Genomic DNA, 27,500 nt, shown 5'->3' on the forward strand with positions numbered 1-27,500 from the left:
CATGGTCGGCTGACAAACCTGGCCAAAGAAGCTTTTGGAGGGGTAGTGGGAAAGATACCGATGTCTATGGTGTAGGAGTGAGGAAAATGGGATTGCGAGTCAGTAACACCGAGTGCAGTCTGAATGTCGGATGGCAGCGGACTTTCTCCGCCACCCACAGGTTTCTTCATGAGCCAAAATGGACACCGAGGACCCGAAACAAACTCTCGGATCGCCCTTCTCGCGACCCCTCCTCGGAGCCCCTGGTCGTCCCGTGGTCAGACGACTGGATGAGGGCTGCATCAATTCCGGACGCTCACCGGGACGTTCCCAGTGAGATGAGGTGGAGCTATTAGTGTCCGTTGCGTGGTCGAGCATCGCACGGCGACGAGGACAATATTACGCCACGCGATGCTCCTCAAAATAGAGTGGTGAATTGTAGCAATGCAGAGGTACGAGGGGATGAGGGAATATTTATCCCGTGTGCGGGAGGCGTTTGTGGTCAAAGTGGTGAGATTTGGTGAGTGAGGTGCTGAGTAAGGTGAAATCAATTCTTCCTTTCGAATTCACACACCCAACTTGTCCACCAAGTTTCATCCGAATCCGTCTACAACTCTTTGAGATATCGTGCGATACATTCGTTTAACCCGATCTATCTGGAGGTAAGAATCTACCGATGTAAAACACAGTGTGTATTTGGCTGACCCCCTTCATAAGGACCATTTTTGAAGGATTTAAAGGACAATTTTTTTCACACAACTGTGTGTTCTCTAACATCTATTTTTCAGGACAAACAAAACTTGAAAAACATTTTTCATAAAAGAGGAATTACGTCTCTTCTATTGGAATTGTAGACAGTGACTTACAAACGGGGCCTCGTGGGCGAAGTGCAGAAACTTTAAAATAAATAAATAAACGCAACCAACAAGGACGTGAAACTGGCTGCACGTAATGTGTAACACATACAGAGAGTAAAACGAGCACTCATTTACATCAGCAGAGCGTCTTATAAATAAAGAAGATGAAAGCACACCTGACACGAGGCCGAGGCTTCAGATTCTGGCATGCTCAAGAGGATGTGAGGTCAAAACGAAACATCCCAGATGATTTTAAAATAAAAAAAATCCGATCACATTTGTGCGTGTTGTGTTTTAAAATAACATGAAGTGTGTTAAGATAATGTTTGAAAATAACGTGAAGTGTGTTAAAATATTGTTTTAAAATAACATGGTGTGTTAAAATAATGTTTTAAAATAATGTGAAGTGTGTTAAAATAATGTTTTAAAATAACGTGAAATGTGTTAAAATAATGTTTTAAAATAACATGGTGTGTTAAAATAATGTTTTAAAATAACATGGTGTGTTAAAATAATGTTCTTAAATAACATGAAGTGTGTTAAAATAATGTTTAAAAATAACATGAAGTATGTTAAAATAATGTTTAAAAATAACATGAAGTATGTTAAAATAATGTTTAAAAATAACATGAAGTGTGTTAAAATAATGTTTTCAAATAACGTGAATTGTGTTAAAATAATGTTTTAAAATAACATGAAGTGTGTTAAAATAATGTTTTTAAATAACATGAAGTTTGTTAAAATAATGTCTTAAAATAACGTGGTGTGTTGAAATAATATTTTAAAATAACGTGAAGTGCGTTAAAATGCTGTTTTAAAATAACGTGAAGTGTGTTAAAATAATGTTTTAAAATAACGTGAAGTGTGTTAAAATAATGTTTTTAAATAACATGAAGTGTGTTAAAATAATGTTTTAAAATAACGTGAAGTGTGTTAAAATAATGTTTTTAAATAACATGAAGTGTGTTAAAATAATGTTTTAAAATAACGTGGTGTGTTAAAATAATGCTTTAAAATAACGTGAAGTGTGGTAAAATAATGTTTTTATATATGAACATGAAGTGTGTTCAAATAATGTTTTAAAATAACATGAAGTGTGTTAAAATAATGTTTTTAAATAACATGAAGTGTGTTAGAATAATGTTCTAAAATAACATGAAGTGTGTTAACATAATGTTTTAAAATAACGTGAAGTGTGTTCAAATAATGTTTTAAAATAACATGAAGTGTGTTAAAATAATGTTTTTAAATAACATGAAGTGTGTTAAAATAATGTTTAAAAATAACATGAAGTGTGTTCAAATAATGTTTTAAAATAACATGAAGTGTGTTAAAATAATGTTTTTAAATAACATGAAGTGTGTTAAAATAATGTTTAAAAATAACGTGAAGTGTGTTAAAATAATGTTTTAAAATCACATGAAGTGTGTTAAAATAATCTTTTTAAATAACATGAAGTGTGTTAAAATAATGTTTTAAAATAACGTGGTGTGTTAAAATAATGCTTTAAAATAAAGTGAAGTGTGTTAAAATAATGTTTTAAAATAACATGAAGTGTATTAAAATAATGTTTTTAAATAACATGAAGTGTGTTAGAATAATGTTCTAAAATAACATGAAGTGTGTTAACATAATGTTTTAAAATAACGTGAAGTGTGTTCAAATAATATTTTAAAATAACGTGAAGTGTGTTAAAATAATGTTCAAAAATAACATGAAGTGTGTTCAAATAATGTTTTAAAATAACATGAAGTGTGTTAAAATAATGTTTTTAAACAACATGAAGTGTGTTAAAATAATGTTTAAAAATAACATGAAGTGTGTTAAAAGAATGTTTTAAAATAACGTGAAGTGTGTTAAAATAATGTTTTAAAATAACAAGAAGTGGGTTAAAATAATGTTTTAAAATAACGTGAAGTGTGTTCAAATAATGTTTTAAAATAACATGAAGTGTGTTAAAATAATGTTTTTAAATAACATGAAGTGTGTTAACATAATGTTTTAAAATAACGTGAAGTGTGTTAAAATAATATTTTAAAATAACGTGAAGTGTGTTAAAATAACGTTTTTAAATAATATGAAGTGTGTTAAAATATTGTTTTAAAATAACGTGAAGTGTGTTAAAATCACATGAAGTGTGTTAAAATAATGTTTTTAAATAACATGAAGTGTGTTAAAATAATGTTTAAAATAACGTGAATTGTGTTAAAATAATGTTTTAAAATAATGTGGTGTGTTAAAATAATGTTTCAAAATAACATGAAGTGTGTTAAAATAATGTTTTAAAATAACGTGAAGTGTGTTATAATAATGTGATAAAATAACATGAAGTGTGTTAAAATAATGTTTTAAAATAACATGAAGTGTGTTAAAATTATGTTTTTAAATAACATGAAGTGTATTAAAATAATGTTTTAAAATAACATGAAGTGTGTTAAAATAATGTTTTTAAATAACATGAAGTGTGTTAAAATAATGTTTTAATATAACGTGAAGTGTGTTAAAATAATGTTTTAAAATAACGTGGTGTGTTAAAATAATATTTTAAAATAACGTGAAGTGTTTTAAAATAAATTGATAAATTATGTCTTCCAGTCTCATTGAAGATTTCGAATAAAATAATTCCAACCTGATATTTTTGACGAGCTTTTATCCTCTTGCCGATCTGTCGTCCGTGTGCACCGAACCCCAAACCAGAAGATGAACACTCATGGAGATGAGTTGCGACCTCTGCTGCGTCGTCGTGGATCTACTTACAAACAGAAAGGAGATGGTTAATCACACAGAATACCTAGTTACGACCACTGCTGCATAGTTGTGGAGCTAAGTGTACTTGCCAAGGCATGTGAGTCAGAAACATCACCCAAACTTAAACCGAATAAGATGAATTTTGACCGTGTGAATCAAATGCTTGAGGAGATCCAATGGATGGATCACCTTGCTTACGTGAGCTGTCGTGAATCTTGAAGCTTTTTCAGGAAGCATGTTGAAGAGAGTGTGAAAGGATGCATTCCAAATCCCGTCACCTCGTCTCAGAAGGGTATCTGGAGAAACCCCGACATCTCCAGGGAAGCCGTGGCACAGTGACGCAAAAAGGCACAACGCATGCAGAAGGTACTCGACTACTGACGGTGTGTTACACTTTGAAAGATACACCGAGGAAGGAAACAAATCACGGCGTCTGACTCGACAAAACTGCCAAGAGTACGAATTAAGCGAAGCTCGGAATCTGAGTTCAAATCGCAATGGTGTCGATCCCCTCTGGACAGTTATCTGAAACAGATGGTGAGAAAGCAGACATATTGAACGGCTTCTTCAGCAGTGTATTCACAGATGAGGACCTGTGTCATGTACCCATAATGGAGTCAGCACTTTCAAGGCCCTGAGTTGGGTACCGTCCCAAACATCACAGAGACGGTTAGAAAAAAGCTGCGGGCCCGAAAGAGTTCAAAGTTTGCAGGACGGACTGTATTCATCCAAGATGGTTGAAAGAGAGAGAGCTCATGTCATTGCAGAACCTCCACTGATGATCTTCCAAAAGTCTCTTGATGAAGAGGCCCTTCCTTGGATTGGATCATTCCTTACAATAAGGCTTCAAAGAGTTACGATAAACGGAGTGAGCTCAAGCTGGAGTCCTGTAAAAGGTGGTCTTCCACGGGGTCGTGTACTCGGACCCCTTTTGTTTCTCATCTCTATTAACGATCGGCCACAATTGATCAAGAACTTTGTGTACATTTTTGATGATGACACCAAAATGATGGGTCCAGTTAACAATCAGGATCAAGCAGACGCGCCTCAAGGTGATTTAAACAAGACACAGGAATGGTCCACCACCTGGAAACTCCCCTTCAATGAAAGCAAACACAAGGTGCTGCATGTTGGAAGGAAAAACAGTAAGAGTGGGTACCACACGAGTGACGTCACTATTGAGGATGTCCAAAAAGAGAAAAACCCTTGGTGTTGTGATTGATGACGGAGTTAACATTCATCAGGATATCTCAAAATGCATTCTCAAGGATAAATCAGACGCTCAGGATCATGAAAAGGACATTCTCACACCGAACAATGAACGGACACTCGGTAGAGCGCACACCTTTGCCAGGCTGAATAGTTCACCTTTTATATCACACAGGTAGGCCATACCTGGATTCCGATCTGAACCAAAATTGGATCAATTCGTCCTCGTCACACACACAACCTGTCCACTACATTTCGTAGGAATCTGTTCACAACGTTTTGAGATATCCTGCTCATTGACAACCAGACAGGGGTGAAAACATAACCTGTAACAGGCTCGATGGGCCAAATGTCCTCTTCCTTCATAAAAGTCCCTTACAATCCTTGTGTCCCGCCGTCATCACTCTCCTTTTATTTACACTCACACAAGGATGCACACAATGAACTTACACTGGACCTTGCATTGATTATGCCCGATTTCTCGGATTCCCGCCAAAACGCAGACTGGCCCGATTTCTCGGATTCCCGCCAAAACACACTGGACCGATTTCTCGGATTCCCGCCAAAACACAGACTGGACCGATTTCTCGGATTCCCGCCAAAACACAGACTGGCCAAATTTCTCGGATTCCCGCCAAAACGCAGACTGGCCCGATTTCTCGGATTCCCGCCAAAACGCAGACTGGCCAAATTTCTCGGATTCCCGCCAAAACGCAGACTGGCCAAATTTCTCGGATTCCCGCCAAAACACAGACTGGCCCGATCATTGCCGCTTCGACTGAAAACTCTTCTGCACTTATCATGTCTCCACCGTTAAACACTTCAAACATCGACATCACACCCGTCAGGATCAAGAAACTCAACGGTTTTTAAACACGAAGTTTAAGTTTTAAACCAACGAACTCACTCGATCCATCAACGCGGGTGGAGAAACCGTTGTCTCCTCGATTCAAACGAGGCGATCAGTGCGCATGCGCGACTCACGTGATACTTCTTCTTCTTCCTCATTTTTAATCGTAAATTCGCTGATAAAGCTTTTTATTCACCGACTTCGCAATGGATTTCACGTTGAACGTGTCCATCGTTTAAACACTATCTGTGCGATTTCACTGAATTACCTTTTGACGTCATTTTTTTATCGTCGGTGGAGTTCGACATCTACACTTCCGGTTTAAACAACGGGAACTTCCGGTTTAAACAACGGACACTTCCGGTTTAAACAACGGACACTTCCGTTTTAAACAACGGAGATTGTCGCCATGGAGACGGATGATCACGATGTGCCGTGAACAGCAAACACGACGATAAACAGCGAGAATGACGTGGAATCAAACAGCGGATTATTGGTACAATCAAACAAATATAATTAATTTGTTTTAATTTTTCGTTCCTTGGCTTCTTCAAGAAATCGACTTCTTCTGTCAATATGTTGAAGATAATTGTGTGAGTTGAGCAAAGCAGGTACAATTACAAATGGAGATCGTTCAACGTGCCGCTTGTCCGCACGCCGTGCGTCCCGAGCGATCCGGGCCCGCACAGCACGCCTCTGCCCGGCAGCAGCTGCATCGAGGCGGAGGTGCGCGAGGATGTTCGCCGTCCGCAGAAGACATGTGTGGCCGTTGTGGTGAGCCAAGAGCGACGGTAACACGTGATTAGAACTCCATGCCCAGACCCAAAACGAGGTGCATGCTATTTGTGCCCCGCTCTGTGTGTGATAATATATTATCCCGGGGGCTGCGCGTGCGTCCGCCGCCATTGAGCATGCGGTCTTTTATCAAAGGTGGTGGTGTGTGCGGTGCCGGCCCTGATCTGTGTGAGGAACCCCTGATCTGTGGGGGTTGTCGCTGTGCTGCACACGTTCCGTGCTGTATCGTGGTAGTGGTGGTGTCTGTTTTTCTCTACCCTGGGCACGGCATGCTATCGATACTTGAGCTGACTTTTGCGAAGACGCATTCTTGCAGTGAAGGACGTGGCCGTGGTTTTTACAGGCGGCCGTGGCTTGGATTAACCTCAGGAATAGAGAAAAAGAGGAGGAATAAAGTTAGAGATATAATCAGGCCAATCGATGAGATCCACACATCGCACTTTGCCTTGTTTGTCCCATGAGACAAGAGGGAAGGGACGACCTCTCCGTATATTAATGAAATAACTGTCTGGGGACCACTGTATGGTTGATGCCATCGCTTTGGAGGGAAGCGGTTCTGGAAACCGCAACAATATTTTTGTCTAATTTTTCATTTCCCTTCCTGTTTTACGTGGTTTTCCGTGGGTTGGCAGAATTCCTTTTTATCCCTTAAAAACAATCGTAATACTTTTTAAAAACAGGAGCGAGAAAGCAGTTCTTATCTGGATGAGAAATTTGTTTTTGATGTCATTTTGTTTACTCACCTGATACTTGGATTCCTTTCATTGCTTGGTCCTTCAGGAGAGGTGACGGAGCCAGCAGGAATCGGTCCAAGATTACCCTACAACCCGAGTACATCTCAACAAAACCAAGTCTCAGTTATCCAACATGTCCTGAACCCCCAGCAAGCTGTACCACGGACTGAACCGATAAGCGAACAACACGAACAGAAACACGAACATTGAGGGGAGACATCCACAAGCTGAACGCATACTCTCTCAAGCTCAAAGCTGCAGCCAGTGAATTGAACGGAAACACGATCAATCTGAACAGGCAATCTCTCAAAAAGCCTCAGACTTTGCAACAACTCTTTCTCTACCAGGTGCCTCTCAGCCAACTCAACCGCCAGGTGCACTACCTGCTCTGAATCACCAGCTGTCCATACTCAGAGGTGAAGAGAGACATTTGGTATCTCAATGCAGAATGGAACACATGAGCAAGGAAACCGAACAGAGACCACGGTCCTCCGACGAAAAACGCCGGCAAATTGAACAGGCAATCCAAGAGAAAGCCTCAATGTTGCTCGCAAAATACGGAGACAATCCAAGTACTCCTAGACCAGGTACGTCTCAGGTACGCAGAATGGAAGACACATGCAAGGAAACCGAACAGAGACAACAGAGGCCCGATGAAATACGCCGTCGAATTGATCAGGTTATCCAACAGAACGCCTCAATCTTGCGTACACAATATGGGGTCAATCCAAGTCCTCCTCGACCAGGTACGTCTCAGGCAAACACCTCACTTTCACAATCTGTTTTGAAACACCAGGTGTCCAAACTCCCTTGTGAAGAGAGACAACATGAATCTCCCTGCAGAATGGAAGACACATGTAAGGAAACCGAACAGAGGCAACAGAGGCCCGATGAAATACGCCGTCGAATTGATCAGGTAATCCAACAGAACGCCTCAATCTTGCACACACAATACGGGGTCAATCCAAGTCCTCCTCCACCAGGTACGTCTCAGACAAACACATCCCCACTTCCAATAATTTATTTGAAACGACACCTGTCCAACCTCGAAGGTGAAAAGATGTATCACGAACTTCTACGGAGAGACGAACAGAAAAAAGAGAAAATCAAACATAAAGACGAAAAAAAATGCCGTGTAACTGAACTAGTAATCCGGGACGTAACCTTCGACTTGCAAAGAAAATATGGAGTCAATCCAAGTCCTCCTCTACCAGGTCCGTCTCAGCAAAACACAACCCAATCTCAACTTTCTGTTCTGGAAAATCAACTGTGCAAAATCTCCGGTGAAGAGATACGTCAGCAACATTTACAGAAAGACAAAAACAGAAAAGAGGAGATCGAAAAAAAATGTCTTGCAGTTGAACTTGCAATCAAGCAAGGAACCTTCATCTTGGAAACAAAATACGGAGTCAACCCAAGTATTTCTCTCCCAGGTCCGTCTCAGCAAAACACAAGCAAAGTTAAACTTTCTGTTCTGGAAGATCAACTGTGCAAACTCCAAGATGAAGTGAGACGTCAGGAAGATTTAAAGAAAGACAAAAACAGACAAACACAGATCCAACAGAAATGCCTGCAAATTGAACAGGCAATTCAAGACAAAACCTTCGTGTTGCCAACCGTGTATGAAGTCAATCCAAGTATCGATCAACCAGGTACATCTCAGGAAAATAAATCCCTACTTACACCATCTGTGCTGGAACACCAGGTGTTCAAACTCCCTCATGAAGAGAGACAACAGGAATATCAACGAAGAATGGAACAGATATGGAAGGAAACTGAACAGAGATCACAGTCCTCCATTGAAAAACGCCGGCGAATTGAACAGGCAATGAAACAGAAAACCTCAATGTTGCGTTCAGAATACGGGGTCAATCCAGGTACTCCTCGAGCAGGTACGTCTCAGGGAAACACATCCCCACTTTCACTACCTGTTCTGAAACACCAGCGACCTGAATTCGGAGGTGAAATGAGCTTTCAGGAATCTCTATGGAGAGACGAACGGAGACAAGAGAAAATCGAACAGATCCGCATGAATATTGAACAAGAATGTCTGCAAATTGAACAAGGAATCCAACACAACATGTTCGTGAAAACAAGATATGAAGTCATCGAAGGAGGCGCTGGGACTGCAGTGAGGTCTTGTTCTTTAAGGGAGGATCCGAGGGCCGAGTCACCTTGGAATCAGGACGCGGTGTCTCATTGGGTGTAAACCCCAAATTCTCTCTTCCCTCTCAACCAGACGGAAAAGGATCACCCTCTCCAAGTTCACCACCGAAAGAATCACCCTCACCGAAACCATCACCAGCGTCTTACCAGTTCGTCAAAAATAAATAATATAAAAATGGGACGAGGACGAATAGAATAAGAAGAGGAAGAATCTAAAAAGAAAACGGTGGGAGGGGGAGAGTGGGTGAGGTGTGGAGGAAGTGGAAAATTATTACAAATACTTTGTTTTTTAACAAAAGGAAACAGAAAACAGTTAATTATCAAGATGAGAAGTTTGTTTTTGATGTTTTACTGTTCATTCACCTGACACTTGGATTCCTTTCATTTGCTTGGTCCTTTCGGATAGGTGATGGAGCCAGCAGGAATCGGACCAAGATGACCCTGCAACCCGAGTCCATCTCAACGAAACCAAGACCCAGTTATCCAACATGTTCTGAAACAACAGTAATTTGTACGACGGACTGAACCGATCAGCGAACAACACGAAGAAATTGAGAGGAGACATCCTCAGGCTGAACAGATACTCCCACAAGCTCAACAGTCAACATTACCATCACCATCATAGACAGTGAAACCAAGGAAAACACCATCAAGTTTTACTCTGAGCTGAACAAAGAAACTAGGAAGTCAAACTCCAGCAAAGGGAAGGAAACACCAGGAAATGGAGATGTATGAACATCAAACATAGACGCCCGCATGTCGAACAGAGACACCTGCATATCAAACAGACATGCCCACAAATTGAACAGAGACACCTGCATATCGAACAGAGACACCTGCATATCAAACAGACATGCCCACAAATTGAACAGAGACACCTGCATATCGAACAGAGACACCTGCATATCGAACAAAGACACCTGCATATCGAACAAAGACACCTGCATATCGAACAGAGACATCTGCAGATCGAACAGAGACGCCTGCATATCAAACAGTCATGCCCACATATTGAACAGAGACACCTGCATATCGAACAGAGACACCTGCAGATCGAACAGAGGCACCTGCATATCGAACAAAGACACCTGCATATCGAACAGAGACACCTGCCCATCGAACAGAGACCCTTGCATATCGAACAGAGACATCTGCGTATCAAACAGAGACGCCTGCATATCAAACAGACATGCCCACATATCGAACACAGACCCCTGCATAACGAACAGAGACACCTGCATATCGAACAGAGACGCCTGCATATCGAACAGTGACACCTGCATATCAAACAGAGACACCTGCATATCGAACAGAGACGCCTGCATATCGAACAGTGACACCTGCATATCAAACAGAGACACCTGCATATCGAACAGTGACACCTGCATATCGAACAGAGACGCCTGCATATCGAACAGTGACACCTGCATATCGAACAGAGACGCCTGCATATCGAACAGTGACACCTGCATATCAAACAGAGACACCTGCATATCGAACAGTGACACCTGCATATCGAACAGAGACGCCTGCATATCAAACAGAGACACCTGCATATCGAACAGAGACGCCTGCATATCAAACAGAAACACCTGCATATCGAACAGACACCTGCATATCAAACAGAGACGCCTGCATATCGAACAGATACCTGCATATCGAACAGAGACACCTGCCCATCGAACAGAGACACCTGCATATCAAACAGAGACACCTGCATATCGAACAGAGACGCCTGCATATCGAACAGTGACACCTGCATATCAAACAGAGACACCTGCATATCGAACAGTGACACCTGCATATCAAACAGAGACGCCTGCATATCAAACAGAGACATCTGCATATCAAACAGACATGCCCCGCCATTGAACAGACACCTGCATATCGAACAGAGACGCCTGCATATCAAACAGAGACACCTGCATATCAAACAGAGACGCCTGCATATCAAACAGACATGCCCACATATCGAACACAGACCCCTGCATAACGAACAGAGACACCTGCATATCGAACAGAGACGCCTGCATATCGAACAGTGACACCTGCATATCAAACAGAGACACCTGCATATCGAACAGAGACGCCTGCATATCGAACAGTGACACCTGCATATCAAACAGAGAAACCTGCATATCGAACAGTGACACCTGCATATCGAACAGAGACGCCTGCATATCGAACAGTGACACCTGCATATCGAACAGAGACGCCTGCATATCGAACAGTGACACCTGCATATCAAACAGAGACACCTGCATATCGAACAGTGACACCTGCATATCGAACAGAGACGCCTGCATATCAAACAGAGACACCTGCATATCGAACAGAGACGCCTGCATATCAAACAGACATGCCCACATCTCGAACAGAGACGCCTGCATATCAAACAGAGACATCTGCATATCAAACAGACATGCCCCGCCATTGAACAGACACCTGCATATCGAACAGAGACGCCTGCATATCAAACAGAGACGCCTGCATATCAAACAGAGACATCTGCATATCAAACAGACATGCCCCGCCATTGAACAGACACCTGCATATCGAACAGAGACGCCTGCATATCAAACAGAGACGCCTGCATATCAAACAGACATGCCCACATATTGAACAGAGACACCTGCATATCGAACAGAAACACCTGCATATCGAACAGACACCTGCATATCAAACAGAGACGCCTGCATATCAAACAGACATGCCCACATATTGAACAGAGACACCTGCATATCGAACAGAAACACCTGCATATCGAACAGACACCTGCACATCAAACAGAGACACCTACATATCGAACAGATACCTGCATATCGAACAGAGACACCTGCCCATCGAACAGAGACACCTGCATATCAAACAGAGACACCTGCATATCGAACAGAGACGCCTGCATATCGAACAGTGACACCTGCATATCAAACAGAGACACCTGCATATCGAACAGTGACACCTGCATATCGAACAGAGACGCCTGCATATCAAACAGAGACACCTGCATATCGAACAGAGACGCCTGCATATCAAACAGACATGCCCACATCTCGAACAGAGACGCCTGCATATCAAACAGAGACATCTGCATATCAAACAGACATGCCCCCCCATTGAACAGACACCTGCATATCAAACAGAGACATCTGCATATCAAACAGACATGCCCCGCCATTGAACAGACACCTGCATATCGAACAGAGACGCCTGCATATCAAACAGAGACGCCTGCATATCAAACAGACATGCCCACATATTGAACAGAGACACCTGCATATCGAACAGAAACACCTGCATATCGAACAGACACCTGCACATCAAACAGAGACACCTACATATCGAACAGATACCTGCATATCGAACAGAGACACCTGCCCATCGAACAGAGACACCTGCATATCGAACAGAGACACCTGCCCATCGAACAGACACCTGCATATCAAACAGACATGCCAACAAATTGAACAGACACCCCTGCATATCGAACAGAGACACTTGCATATCGAACAGAGACACTTGCATATCGAACAGAGACACCTGCATATCAAACAGACATGCCAACAAATTGAACAGACACCCCTGCATATCGAACAGAGACACTTGCATATCGAACAGAGACGCTCACAAGTCGAACAGGGATACCTGAATATCGAATACTTTGAGATAGTTGATGACCATCGAGTAGGCACCTGTATGGTGCGTTCTGGTGGTGCGTTCTGCATCTCGTGGTGCATTCTGCGCATGCGCGAACGACCCCCGGACCTCGTGGTGCGTTCTGCGCATGCGCGAACGACCCCCGGACTTCGTGGTGCGTTCTGCGCTTGCGGGAACGACCCCCGGACCTTGTGGTGCGTTCTGCGCATCCAGCAGGCAAGGTTGTGGTCAATCTTATGGGTAGGTTGGACAAGTGTGGAGTTATCAGCCCTCACTTTGACGTTCAACTCAAAGACTTGGAGAAGTGGCAGAGAAACCTCCTGCCTTCTCGACAGATTGGGATACAGAAGAGAGTTTGGTTGTCGGGACGAGCGCTGAGCGGAGCTTTGGAGGCTGATTGCGGCTCGCTGGGCCTGGTTCTATCATCGCCTCTCGCTGGCGCCTGGTTCTATCATCGCCTCTCGCTGGCGCCTGGTTCTATCATCGCCTCTCGCTGGTTCCTTGTTCGCTCGTGTCAGCCAAACCACACGAGGTGGACAGGTCCATGTCCTTCTGGGTATCTCTGTGTGTGTGTCTGTGTCTGTGTGTGTGTGTGTGTGTGTGTGTGTGTGTGTGTGTGTGTGTGTGTGTGTCTGTGTCTGTCGGTGGGCCCGTCTTTAAGTAGTAAATTGTTCAGTGCCTTCGCTGTACATTATTTGCCTTACATCTCTCATTAGTCGTGATTACTCTGCCCTTACGTGCTTCCCTCCTTCCCCACCTACTGTTAGTAAATACCCTATTTGTTAAATATATCAGCTCGTTTTTGTGTTTCTTTTATTGGTTTAACGCGGTGCATGTTGGGGAATTAGAAAGGCCGTTGTTGCCGTAGTGGTGTGCATTTGGGACGGACGGAAGCTCGGTGACCATCCGCTCGGGTCACGCACGGGTCGAGCACGCATACGGATCGAGCTCCGTCGAGGGTGTGAATACTTGGAAGATCGCCACGTGGTCTCTCGGTATTTTGAAGTTTGGCAAATAACCCTGGACCACGTGGTGGAATTATTGACGATTCACGGTCAGGTAAGGGACCCGTACCCTCGGAGTTTTCCGAAAGGTACGATCTAAATTCCGGGTGTTCGGCAGAGTCGACCCTCCTGTTCCACCTCGCGATCGTGCTCGCACCCGATACCCGGCCCGCAACAATATATTGGGATATGGCTCTAATTTCATGTCTGGCATTGAGTTCCTCAATGCATTTTTTGGAGTGCAGAAGCATCATATCCAGGGTAGAGTGACCTGGTCTGAAACCAAATTGATGATTGGAAATCAGGCCATTGGAGCAGAGGAAGGATTTTCCTGTCTGAAGCGATGATGGATTCCAGAAGTTTGTTGATGATTTGGAGAAGGCTGATTGGTCTGCAGTTGCAGGGATCTGTTTTTGCACATTTTTCTGCAGGGCAGTAATGTTTGCTGATTTCCAAGCAGATGACAGGTGAGCTTGAGCAAATGAGAGGGTGAATAGAACAGAGAGAGGGTGAGCAAGAGCAGATGAGCAGGTTTTTAGGACACGTGGGCTGATGCTGTCTGGACCGGTTGCAGAATCTGAGTTGAGGTTTGACAGCAAGCTCTCCACCTTGTCAGGAGAAAGGGACACAGAGTCCAGGGACAGTTGGGTGCGACTGGGTAAGGTGGGAAGAGAAAGCGATGGGTTTTGGACACAGATTTAGAAACAAACACCGAGTTTAGGCATTCAGCCGTTTTACGTGCGTTATCAGCAGTGTGGCCATTTGAGGTAAGGAAGGGAATAGACGGGGAACATACAACAGAAAAAGACCGAACTCGACGCCTCCATGACTTGCAGGAGGGAGACAGATTTGAGAGTTCAGACTTGAGATGATAAAGATGATGTTTTCTGGCTCTCCTGAGGGTAGATACACACTTGTTCCGAGCTTTATGGAAGAAACTGAGATTACCCTCAGTTGGGTTTGCTTTCCATGAGGTAAAGGCAAGTTGCTTCAGGATAACTGCCTCGCCACAAGCTTCAGTGAACCAATGGCGGGAGGAAGGGGACAACTGAAGATGAGATGTGATAAGTCTGTGCATTAGAGAGAACAAGTTTCTTTGAAAGAATTCCCAGGATGAGTTGATGTTGGAGGAAGTAGCGATGGGAGACTGGTCGAGAAAGTTTGATGGCTGCTTGGAGACCCCGTCAGTCGGCTTGCGTGAAATGCCAGACTCGAAGCCGCTGAGGTGGTTCTCTGATAACAGCCTGAGAGATGTCCACTTTGAGAAGGACGTGGTCAGAAGAACCGATTGGAGCGAAGGAAGAACAGCAGAGATTTTCAAAGGAAATTTGTCAAAGTCAGATCCAGAAGAGATAGAGCACGGGTCGGTTAAGATCTGGGTCGGTTGAGATCCTGGTCGGGAAGTGGACCGATTGAGTCAGTCCCAATGAGTCGCAGAAGTCTTTTGCTGAAGTGCCATGAAGGTGAGAGAGGTACCCACACCTAGCCAACTGGCATGATGACAATTGAAGTCGCCACATATGAGGAAGAGAGAGTTTGGATGAGAAGATAGAAGTTGGTCCATGTTTTTGGATGGTCAGGGGCAAATGGAGTCATCACTGTTTGGTGGACGGCACAGTACACATATAAACATGAGGTGGGAGTGAAGGGGAAGCCGTAGGCAGAGGAATTCTTGGGGGTGTGGGGTGTGAAGGCAGTGCAGGGAGAGTGAGGAATCGTCTTTGATGAAGAGAGCAACTCCGCCGCCAGGATGAGGATCAGGTCTGTCATACCGGAGGAGGGAGTAACCAGGGAGAGATACCAGGAAGTCAGAGATATCTTGGAGGAGGAAAGTTTCTGTGAAGCAGATTATGTCTGGTTTATCAGTGGAAACCTGCATGGAAAGATTTATCAGGTTTGAGTGAAGGCCCCAGATGTTTGAGGTCAACACTGTGAAGGAAAAGGGAGGGAGGAGGTTTTGAGTGGAGGGTAGGACGAGGGAGGAGGTGGGGCGGAGGTCAGGAGAGTTATTGAAAGTGTGTGGTGGATTGCAGAAGAGCGAGGGGAGAGGGACGGGTGAGGAGAAAAGGCTCGGTGGTGATGGGTTGAGTTACAGTGGGGAGCAACAAGAGAGGGGGCAGAGGGCAGTTGAAGAGTGGAGGAGGTGCAGTGATGATATGGAAGAGAGAGGGTGGGGAAAAGAGGAAGTTTTGTGGATGTTCAGGGGAGCAACTTTGGGAAGGGGGATTTAGGGGGAAGATTGGAGGGAGAAGAGTGTGAAGGTTGCATTGAGAGGGAGGGGAGACGAGAGCAGGCACGGCCAAGGTGGAGGAGGGCGATGGGAGAGGAGGGATGAGACTTTGTCGAGGTATGGTGAAGAAGGGAGCGGCGGGGGGAGGTACAAGATTTGAGGGGTTGGGAAGAGGGGGAGGTGTTCTGAGAGGAAGGAAGTAGCATGTTTGTGATGATGAGTGTACTGATTGAGAGAGTGAGATATCTGTGAGGTTAGAATGTAGTCCACAGATGTTAGAACACTACACAGTTTGGGACAAGGGAGGAGGAGCTGATACTGAGGACGAAGACAGTGACGAGGTGCTTAGAGCTGAGGTAGGATGAGGGGCAGGATGGGAGACGTCAGGAGAGGGGATAACAGGTGAGGGGTTAGGAGGAGGTTGATTTAAGGAGGTGCGGTGAGTTAACACTGAAGTTGGTAAAAAAAAGGATTGTTGGAACACGAACACACATTGTAAACTGGGATTTTATAAGTTAGAGATGTGATTGAAGACATTAATACGTGAAGGATGTAAAAAAGGAGGATTTAGAGATTGGAGAAAAGAAACGTTTTGTAAGATTGGGACGTTTTAGATACGGGATGAAGGAAAGCTCGAATTGAAAACACCCTCTTGAAGAAGAGGAAGAAGAAGTGTCGTGAATGATGATGCAACAACGAGAACCACGTGGGTGAAACAGGAAGTTGTAACATTTCAACAGAGGGTGTTTTTTTTTTTTTGACAAAGATTACGTCTGATCGTGAAAAGGAAAGGTTGATGAACAATCGTGTCGGTGTTTGGTGAATTTTGATCGACAAACAGGAGGAAGTTGGTCGTTCGACGAAAGTAAACAGGAAGAAGAAGAAGAAGAAGAGGGTGCAGGGAAACACGTGGTTTCGGGAGGTGTCACGTGAGAGGTTAAAATAACAAAAAAAAAATTCGTATGATGTTATGAAAAGGTTGAAGAAAAAAATCGTGAAGGTGTTTGGTGAATGTGGGTCGACAAAAGTAGATGGAAGATCGGCAGAAGGAAGAGGAAGAAGAGTCGGAACAGGAAGTCACGTGGTTACGTCGGGCAAAAATGTGAGAGAAAAATTGTTTTTGTTGGATTTGTTTGTTTGTTTTTTGTTCGACGAAACAGAGGGAGTCGTTCAGGGGGATCGGAGGGAGAAGTGGAGAAAATATAAACTGATGTTAATAAGGAGAAAATACAACAAACACCATCAGGTCCACAAACGGGGAGAAGAGAGAAAATACAACAAACACCATGAGGTCCACAAACGGGGAGAAGGGAAGGCCTCAAGGAAACACGAGATGAAAACTCAACAATTATCACAAGTTTTAACACAAGACCGAACTAGAAACACACAGTAAACACAGAGATAACAAAATGACAGTAAAAATACGAGAAAAACGACCAGAAAACTTATCTTTGAGAAATTGGGCAGAGATCCTGAAAAGGAACAACCACCGTCACTTTTAATCCGGTGTTGATAAATTGGTTGGTGTTGGTGTGGCACAGGCATGATGGACCGAATGGCCTCCACCTCCATCTAATTTCATTGTTTCCTTTTCTCGGATGGTGGAACAGAAAGAAAACAACAACAAACAAGGTTTCATGACACTCGGGAGAGGGTACACCTCCACCAGGCTGAACAGGTTCCGTTCTGTTTCCCACTGATCGGCCGGATCTGAATTCGGTCCTGAACCCAAATCGAATCGACTTGTTCTTGTCACATAACCAAGTCATCCACCAAGTTTTGTCACAACCTTTGCAGACAGACAAAAAAGATCAATTAATATTGATCGTGGTATGGATCTGTCTGAAGGTTTAAATGGGTTTCGTTAATAATAGTTATTTGGTAGTGTATGTTCAGCATCAGTGTACGTAATAAATGTATTTGACAAGGCAGTGTCGAAGTTGTCTGGCAAGTGACTCGTCTTCCTGTCAAAAATATATTTGTCTAATTTATCATTTCCCTTCCTTTCTGTTTGACGTGGTTTTCCGTGGGTTGGCAGAATTCCTTGTTATCCCTTTATAATCCTCTTACGACCTTTTTAAACAAGAGGAAACAGAAAACAATTCTTTTCTGTTTGAGAAATTTGTTTTTGATGTTATTTTCTTAACTCATCTCACACTTGGATTCCTTTTATTGCTTGGTCCTTCAGGATAGGTGATGGAGCCAACAGGAATCGGTCCAAGATTACCCGACAACCAGAGTACATCTCAACAAAACCACGAACAACGCGAACAAATTGAGGGGAGACATCCACAAGCTGAACGGATACTCTCACAAGCTCAACATCACAGGCAGAAAATCGAACGGAAACACGAACAATCCGAACAAAGAAACCAGGAAGTCAAACTCCATCAAAGGGGAAAGAAACACAGAGAAATCGAACAGAGACATCAGGGAACTGGACAAAACCGCCTGCAAGTTGAACAGGCAATCTCTCAAAAAGCCTCAGATTTTGCAACAACTCTTTCTCAAACAGGTGCCTCTCAACCAGATATATTGCCAGGTGCATCACCTGCTCTGAATCACCAGCAATCCCAACTCCAAGTGGAAGAGAGACAACAGGAACCTCAACGCAGAATGGAAGAGACAAGCAAGAGAGACAACAAAACCGAACAGAGACGACAGAGGTGCGATGAAACACGCCGGCAAATTGAACAGGCAATACAACAGAAAGCCTCAATTTTGCGAACACAATACGGAGTCAATCCAAGTACTCCTCTACCGGGTACGTCTCAGGCAAACACATCCCCACTTACAATCACTGTTTTGAAACGACAGCTGTCTAAACTCGAAGGTGAAAGGAGATATCATGAACTTCTACGGAGAGACGAACTGAAAAAAGAGAAAATCAAACAGGATCAGGAAATTAAATGCCGTAGACTAGAACAAGCAATCCAAGTGGTAACCTTCACCTTGCAAACAAAATATGGAGTCAATCCAAGTACTCCTCTACCAGGTACGTCTCAGGCAAACACATCCCCACGTTCAGAAACTGCTTTGAAAGAACAGCTGTGCAAACTCGAAGGTGAAAGGAGACATCATGCACTTCTTCGGAGAGACAAACAGAAAAAAGAGAAACTCAAACAGAAAGACGAAAATAAATGCATTGGAATTGAACAAGAAATCCAAAAGGTAACCTCCGACTTGCAAAGACAATACGGAGTCAATCCAAGTACTCCTCCACCAGGGACTTCTCAGGCAAACACATCCCCACTCACAGAAACTGCTTTGAAAGAACAGCTGTCCAAACTCGAAGGTGAAAGGAGACATCATGAACTTCTACGGAGAGAGGAACAGAAAAAAGAGAAACTCAAACAGAAAGACGAAAAAAAATGCCGTGTAATTGAACAAGCAATCCAAAAGGTAACCGACGACTTGCAAAGACAATACGGAGTCAATCCAAGTACTCCTCTACCAGGGACGTCTCAGGCAAACACATCCCCACTTACAGTAACTGCTTTGAAAGAACAGCTGTCCAAACTTGAAGGTGAAAGGAGACATCATGAACTTCTACGGAGAGAGGAACAGAAAAAAGAGGAACTCAAACAGAATGACGAAAAAAAATGCCGTGTAATTGAACAAGCAATCCAAAAGGTAACCGACGACTTGCAAAGACAATATGGAGTCAATCCAAGTACTCCTCTACCAGGGACGTCTCAGGCAAACACAACCCCACTCACAGTAACTGCTTTGAAAGAACAGCTGTCCAAACTCCAAGGTGAAAGGAGACATCATGAACTTCTACGGAGAGAGGAACAGAAAAAAGAGGAACTCAAACAGAATGACGAAAAAAAATGCCGTGTAATTGAACAAGCAATCCAAAAGGTAACCGACGACTTGCAAAGACAATATGGAGTCAATCCAAGTACTCCTCTACCAGGGACGTCTCAGGCAAACACAACCCCACTCACAGTAACTGCTTTGAAAGAACAGCTGTCCAAACTCGAAGGTGAAAGGAGACATCATGCATTTCTACGGATAGAGGAAAAGAAAAAAGAGAGACTCAAACAGAAAGACAATAACAGACAAATGGAGATCGAAAAAAAATGTCTTGGAGTTGAACATGCAATCAACCAAGCAACCTTCATCTTGCAAACAAAATACGGAATCAATCCAAGTATTTCTTTTCCAGGTCCGGCTCAGCAAAACACAAGCGAAGTTAAACTTTCTGTTCTGCAAGATCAACTGTGCAAACTCCAAGATGAAGTGAGACGTCAGCAAGAATTACAGAAAGACAAAAACAGACAATCACAGATCCAACAGAAATGTCTGCAAATTGAACAGGCAATTCAAGACAAAACCTTCGTCTTGCCAACCGCATCTGAAATCAATCCAAGTACCGCTCGACCAGGTACGTATCAGGAAAATAAATCCCCACTGACACCATCTGTGCTGGAACACTGGGTGTCCAAACTCCCTCATGAAAAGAGACAACAGGAATCTCAACGAAGAATGGAACAGATATGTCAGGAAACCGAACAGAGATCACAGTCCTCCGATGAAAAACGCCGGCGAATTGAACAGTCAATCCAACAGAAAACCTCAATGTTGCGTTCAGAATACGGGGTCAATCCAGGTACTCCTCGAGCAGGTACGTCTTGGGGAAACACATCCCCACTTTCACTACCTGTTCTGAAACACCAGCTCCCTGAATTCGGAGGTGAAATGAGCTTTCAGGAATCTCCATGGAGAGACGAACGGAGACAAGAGAAAATCGAACAGATACGCATGAATATTGAACAAGAATGCCTGCAAATTGAACAAGGAATCCAACACAAAACCTTGGTGATGCAAACACAATACAAAGTCATCGAAGGAGGCGCTGGGACCGCAGTGAGGTCTTGTTCTTCAAGGGAGGATCCGAGTGCCGAGTCACCTTGGAATCGGGACGCGGTGTCTCATTGGGTGTAAACCCCAAATGCTCTCTTCCCTCTCAACCAGACATAAAAGGATCACCCTCTACAAGTTCACCACCAAAAGAATCACCCTCACCGAAACCACCACCAATGTCTACCCAGGAAGTCAAAAATATATTGTTGCGAATTCGCGCCCGCCGGCGTGCAAGCGGCCACGTAACTCGAATCGCGGCACGTCGCCCACCGGACGGACAATTCCGTCGTGACCCTCTCGGACTAACGCCGGGAGCTAGTCACGGGTGGGCCTTTCGGCCTCTCCACGATCGTGCCAATCGGCCCCCCGCGTGGGATAGGGTTGTTCGCCAAATTTGACCTACCAAAGTAGCCACACGGAGGGTAGACCGGGCGATCGCACCTCGCCGCAGGTCGACCCTGGACACGGGCCACTTAAGCGACCCGTTCCGTACTATCGGGATAACCGAGCGGTGCTATCGTCAACCTCGACGGTTCCGATGAATTATCGGGCGTATGAAGCCCACTACCAACCCTTTACGTGAATTAAGATGGAGATTCAATTAAAGAAAAGACGAAGCGAAACGGGAAAAACAGTTCAACATGAGGCACATTTATTCCGCAGCACACGGAGAGCACACATATACAATTACAACAATTATGCACCAAAAGCAATTGCAACAAAAGAAACACAACAATGCAGATCTACTACCGACTACGCGAGCACACGGCAACACTGACACAGTTTTACTTTACAGACGGCACCGACAACACATATACTCAAAAGCAAAAGAAAAGGGCCACCCTCAACGACAAGGGGGCAGACGGGCCTGTGGGCGCGAGACCGGGTGGAGCCTACCCATCTTGTGATGAGCCGCAAATGCCGCGGCGGTGCCCCGACTCCGCGCTCCTCCGCGGGTTTCGTTGGCACTGCTTGGAATGGGGTGGGAACGGGGCCCCCTTTCCGCACTATCTCAGCGCGGGGGGGGGGAAAGGGGGGAATTGTTGATGCTCTGGGGAAAGAGGATAGCTGGCTGGCTTGGGTCCCGCGACGAGCGACTCCACTGCGACCTTGACCGCGCTCCCGGCTTCCCCTCTCTGCTGCTCCCCGACAGACTCCGAACCCCGACAGACTGACTCTCTTCCAGACCCATCTTGACTGCTGCTGCCACACTCCGCCGCCGCCACACCTCTCCAACTCGCCCGAGCCAAAAACTGACTGAATTCGCCCCGCGCTCGGCGCTTTATAGTGGTGTAGGAGATCCCATATGCAAATTTCCGGATCAGGATGAGCTCGGGGGCGGAGCCACGCTCGCCCATTGGATGGAGGAAAAGTGGGCGTGAACCTCCCCTGATCGTCGAATTTGCATATATCGATTCTACTCCGACGCGCCTGGAGGCGGGGCCAAATCGCCCCGCGCTTGCTGATAGGACGGATCAGAAGTAGGCGTGTATCATTCCTGATCCGACTTCCCCTCGGAAAGGCCGCTCTTTGTACCCGCGGCTCAGCGCGCGCCCTGTACGAGTCCAGGACAGCCTGACGCTCGGTGCCCACAAGCGGTGCGGGAATGGCGGCAGAAGGAGGAGAGGTGAAGGTGGTGGAGGGTCTAAAGTGGCGGTCCCTGGCCACGGTGACGCTTGGAATGGCGGTGATGCGATGGTTGCGGGATGGTGTGCTGTGAAGGTAAAGGTCGTGGCTGTTGGCGTTGTTGTTGTTGTGAAGCGGCGTTGCGGTTGGTGGTTGTTGTGTGATGGCGGTTGAGACGTGGTTGGTTCAAAATAAAGATAGAACAGAAAAACGGCTATCTTAAAGGGTCGCAGCCCGAATGAATCACATTTATTCCCTCTAAACAACGGGTTTGGGGCTAACTACACATGTACTTACAGAGATATCTCACCTACGGGACCTGAATGGTGGTTTGCGAATTTCCTCAACCACAACACTATATAGACATAAAAAGGGGAAGAGGACGAAAAGAACAAGAAGAGGAAGAATCCAAAAAGTAAACGAGGTTGGTGGTGGGGGGGGGAGTGGGTGAGGTGTGGAGGAAGTGCGAATAAATTCAAATACTTTGTTTTTTTAACAAGAGGAAACAGAAAACAGTGAAGTATCACGATGAGAAGTTTGTTTTTGATGTTACACTGTTCATTCACCTGACACTTGGATTCCTTTAATTGCTTGGTCCTTCAGGATAGGTGATGGATGAAGCAGTAATCGGACCAAGATTACCCTGCAACTCGAGTACATCTCAACAAAACCAAGTCCCAGTTATCCAACATATCCTGAAACAATAGTAATTTGTACGACGGAGTGAACCGATCGGCGAACAACACGAACAAATGGAGAGGAGACATCCTCAGGCTCAACAGATACTCCCACAAGCTCAACAGTCAACAACAACACCATCATAGACATCATAGACAACAACACCATCATAGACATCAAGTTTTACTCTGAGCTGAACAAAGAAACCAGGAAGTCAAACTCCAGCAAAGGGAAGGGAAACACCAGGAAATCGAGATGTATGAACATCAAACATACACGCCCGCATGTCCAACAGAGACTCCTGCATATCGAAGAGAGACGCCTGCATATCGAACAAAGACGTCCGCATATCGAACAGAGACACCTGCATCTCGAACAGAGATCCCTGCACATCGAACAGACACCTGAATCTCGAACAGACACCCGCATATCGAACAGGGACCCCTGCACATCGAACAGAGATACCTGCATATCGAACAGAGACGCCTGCATATCGAACAGAGATGTCCGCATATCGAACAGAGAGGTCCGCATATCGAACAGAGACACCTGCATATCGAACAGAGACCCCTGCACATCGAACAGAGACATCTGCATCTCGAACAGAGACGCCTACATATCGAACAGAGACACCTGCATATCGAACAGACACCCGCATATCGAACAGAGACACCTGTACATCGAACAGAGGCACCTGCATCTCGAACAGAGACGCCTGCATATCGAACAGAGACGCCTGCATATCGAACAGAGATGTCCGCATATCGAACAGAGACGTCCGCATATCGAACAGAGACACCTGCATATCGAACAGAGACCCCTGCACATCGAACAGAGACATCTGCATCTCGAACAGAGACGCCTACATATCGAACAGAGACACCTGCATCTCGAACAGACACCCGCATATCGAACAGAGACACCTGCACATCGAACAGAGGCACCTGCATCTCGAACAGAGACGCCTGCACATCGAACCGAGACGTCCGCATATCGAACAGAGACACCTGCATATCGAACAGACACCCGCATATCGAACAGAGACACCTGTACATCGAACAGAGGCACCTGCATCTCGAACAGAGACGCCTGCATATCGAACAGAGACGCCTGCACATCGAACCGAGACGTCCGCATATCGAACAGAGACACCTGCATATCGAACAGACACCCGCATATCGAACAGAGACACCTGTACATCGAACAGAGGCACCTGCATCTCGAACAGAGACGCCTGCATATCGAACAGAGATGTCCGCATATCGAACAGAGACGTCCGCATATCGAACAGAGACACCTGCATATCGAACAGAGACCCCTGCACATCGAACAGAGACATCTGCATCTCGAACAGAGACGCCTACATATCGAACAGAGACACCTGCATATCGAACAGACACCCGCATATCGAACAGAGACACCTGTACATCGAACAGAGGCACCTGCATCTCGAACAGACACCCGCATATCGAACAGAGACACCTGCACATCGAACAGAGGCACCTGCATCTCGAACAGAGACGCCTGCACATCGAACCGAGACGTCCGCATATCGAACAGAGACGCCTGCACATCGAACAGAGACGTCCGCATATTGAACAGAGACGTCCGCATATCGAACAGAGACACCTACATGTCGAACGACCCCTGCATGTCGAACAGAGACCCCTGCATGTCGAACAGAGACTCCTGCATATCGAACAAAAACACCCGCATCTCGAATGGAGACCCCTGCATATCGAACAGAGACACCCGCATATCGAACAGAGACCCCTGCATGTCGAACAGAGATACCTGCATGTCAAACAGAGACTCCTGCATGTCGAACAGAGACTCCTGCATGTCGAACAGAGACTCCTGCGATTTGGACCGGAGATCCATCAGCAAACCTTCTATCAGTGTACAACATGCAGGGTCAATCAAGCGACTCCTCCTCCACCAGGTACATCTCAGCCAAATGATCTGAACCAAAATTCGAATCGGCTCGGCTTTTTCTTATCACCTCTTCAACTCATACACCTCGGTTTTTTTTTGTCTGAATCCGTCCACAACTTTCTGAAATATTGTGCTTCCTATTGTTTTTGGATGCTTGGTGTTGGCTTCATGGTAAAGGTGGTGGGTTTGGGATCCTTGGGTCCTGAGGTCAAATCCTGCTTGGCCGTTTTATTAACACCAAAATCGTTTTACACGAAGTTTTGAACTGAAGCTGTGACCTTGACCTGCTGTAAGAACTATGTAGAAACCATTCTCACGGGATAGGGATGTTTGTACCGACTATGTTTATCTGTTTTAGTGAAATATCATGAAGGTATGCCTGGTGTTTGTTTAACGGTTGGTGTGGTTGACTTGGTTGACTTGGGTCCTGAGTTCAAATCCTACTTGGCTGTTGAATTAATACCAGGTGGGGTTGACTCAGTTTGTCATCCTTCTGAGGTTGACAAAGTGAGTACCAGCTTGCTGGGATGAATGAGCCATTTCAGTACCCTGGTCAGAGTTGTCACATGTCCAGGAATGTTCCCAACAGCCCAGGAGACTGCGATGGCCGCACTGATGCTCTGTACAGACTGTGGTCCTAACGGATGTATTGTTTTTGACCCGATCTCTCAATGGTATCACTATCTCAAAACAAGTGAAATCCTTGAATACAGCGCGTGTGTTGAAGCAAATGAGTACACTAATGTTAAAATATGCAATTTATGCTTTTTCAGTTGAAAAACAATTAAAAAGCGTACTTAATATTTGAAATGTAAAAATCTTGTTTTTATTGTGATAAGCACCTTTATATCTGTCTGAAGGGTAAAATGGGTTTAGTTTATAATAGTTATTTCGTAGTGTATGTTCAGCATCAGTGTACGTAATAAATGTATGTAACAACGCAGTGTCCGAGTTGTCTGGCCAGTGACTCGTCTTCCTGCCAAAAATATTTTTGTCTAATTTATCATTTCCCTTTCTGTTTTACGTGGTTTTCCGTGGCCGTGATTTACGTATATAGTTCAAATCCCACTTGGCCATTGAATTAATACCACGTGGTCCTGTCATCCTTCTGAGGAGGTAAAATGAGTACCAGCTTGCTGGGATGATTGAGCCATTTCAGCACCCTGTGTCACAGTTGTGACCCCTCCAGGAATGTTCCCAATAGCCCAGGAGACTGCCTTAGCAGCACTCTGGGCAGAGTGGGGTCTTTGTAAATGGTCAGGAGCTCAGGTGTGGCAAGGAAGGACTTTGCATGATGGAAGATGCCCAGTTGGAGACTGGCTTTGGAGGCCAGCTTGAAAATGTGGCTTTCCCAGGAAAGATCATGGCAGACAGTGAGACCCAGAAGTTTGAATGAAAGGGCTTCTTCAAGAAGATTGTTGAGAAATTAGATGGGGGGGAGGGGGGTTTCAAGACGGTCCTTTCAGAGAGACATTGTGAGAGTGTGAGAATATTCAGGATTGAAAGACATGTTCCACGTGTTGGACCAGTTTGTGGTTTTATCCAGATCTACAGAGAGTGAAGAAGCTGCTGCTTGCCGATCTCAGGGTGACAGATGGTACCGCAGAGGGTGGAGTCATCAGTGAAGAGACAAAGAGGATTTTCTAGAGAATCGGATATTTCATTGATGAAAACCAGAGAAAGAACAGGGCCCAGAACGCTGTGTTGAGAAACTCCAGCCTGGACAGGAAGAGGGGATGAGAGAACTCCATTTAGGGCCACACGTTGACTGCAACAGGAGAGGAAGTCTGCAAGCAATGAGTGGAGATGGCCTTGGATACCATCGAAAGAGAGTTTCGTGAGCAGGACATTTTGCCAGACCATGTCAAAAGCAAACAATATGTCTGGATCTGGCTCTGATTTAATGTCTGGCATTGAGGTCCTCCATCCATTGTTGGGAGTGCAGAAGCATCATATCCAGTGTCGAGTGACCTGGTCTGAAACCAAATTGATGATCGGAAATCAAGCCATGGGAGAAGAGGAAGGATTTAATATCTGCAGCGATGATGGATTCCATAACTTTGTTGATGATTGGCAGAAGGCTGATTGGTCTGTAGTTGCAGGGATCTGTTTTTGCACCTTTTTATGCAGGGCAATGATGTTTGCTGATTTCCAAGCAGATGG

At 44.8% G+C, this 27,500-nt stretch overlaps 2 protein-coding genes across 9 annotated transcripts in view; one reads left to right on the plus strand and one right to left on the minus strand.

The window, feature by feature from the left end:
* LOC147008235 (uncharacterized) overlaps positions 1-5,913 on the minus strand; it is a 45,360-nt gene extending 39,447 nt beyond the window's left edge. The window contains exons 1-3 of one of the 3 annotated variants that reach the window (XR_015053566.1): positions 5,701-5,769; positions 3,783-3,880; positions 3,466-3,585 (exon numbers count right to left, since the gene is read on the minus strand). Coding sequence is in view for 1 of the 3 variants with exons in the window: in XM_085865285.1 (XP_085721411.1) it covers positions 3,466-3,585; positions 3,783-4,109; positions 5,701-5,709 (456 nt within the window). In the remaining 2 variants the exon portion in view is untranslated. Of the gene's footprint in view, positions 1-3,465; positions 3,586-3,782; positions 4,110-5,700 lie in introns of all 3 variants that reach the window. The other 2 variants (XM_085865285.1, XR_015053565.1) reach the window with 2 other exon arrangements.
* Positions 5,914-6,019: 106 nt separating this feature from the next.
* On the plus strand, positions 6,020-26,155 carry LOC147008238 (uncharacterized). 6 transcript variants are annotated; one of them, XM_085865273.1, is made up of 3 exons: positions 6,020-6,434; positions 18,418-23,148; positions 23,328-26,155. In XM_085865273.1, the coding sequence occupies exon 2, from the start codon at positions 18,426-18,428 to the stop codon at positions 21,177-21,179; it is 2,754 nt and encodes a 917-aa protein (XP_085721399.1). In that variant the 5' UTR covers positions 6,020-6,434; positions 18,418-18,425; the 3' UTR covers positions 21,180-23,148; positions 23,328-26,155. The 6 variants fall into 6 exon arrangements, with proteins under 6 accessions (XP_085721399.1, XP_085721398.1, XP_085721401.1 ...); XM_085865272.1 differs by having other exon boundaries at positions 6,020-6,417; XM_085865275.1 differs by lacking the exon at positions 6,020-6,434 and having other exon boundaries at positions 16,665-22,820; positions 23,024-23,148.
* Positions 26,156-27,500: the final 1,345 nt, after the last annotated feature.

The sequence above is a fragment of the Eptatretus burgeri genome, chromosome 20 (genome assembly GCF_056783735.1).
Source record: "Eptatretus burgeri isolate ZD-2024b chromosome 20, Ebu_testis_v1, whole genome shotgun sequence".
Taxonomy (NCBI): Eukaryota; Metazoa; Chordata; class Myxini; order Myxiniformes; family Myxinidae; genus Eptatretus; species Eptatretus burgeri.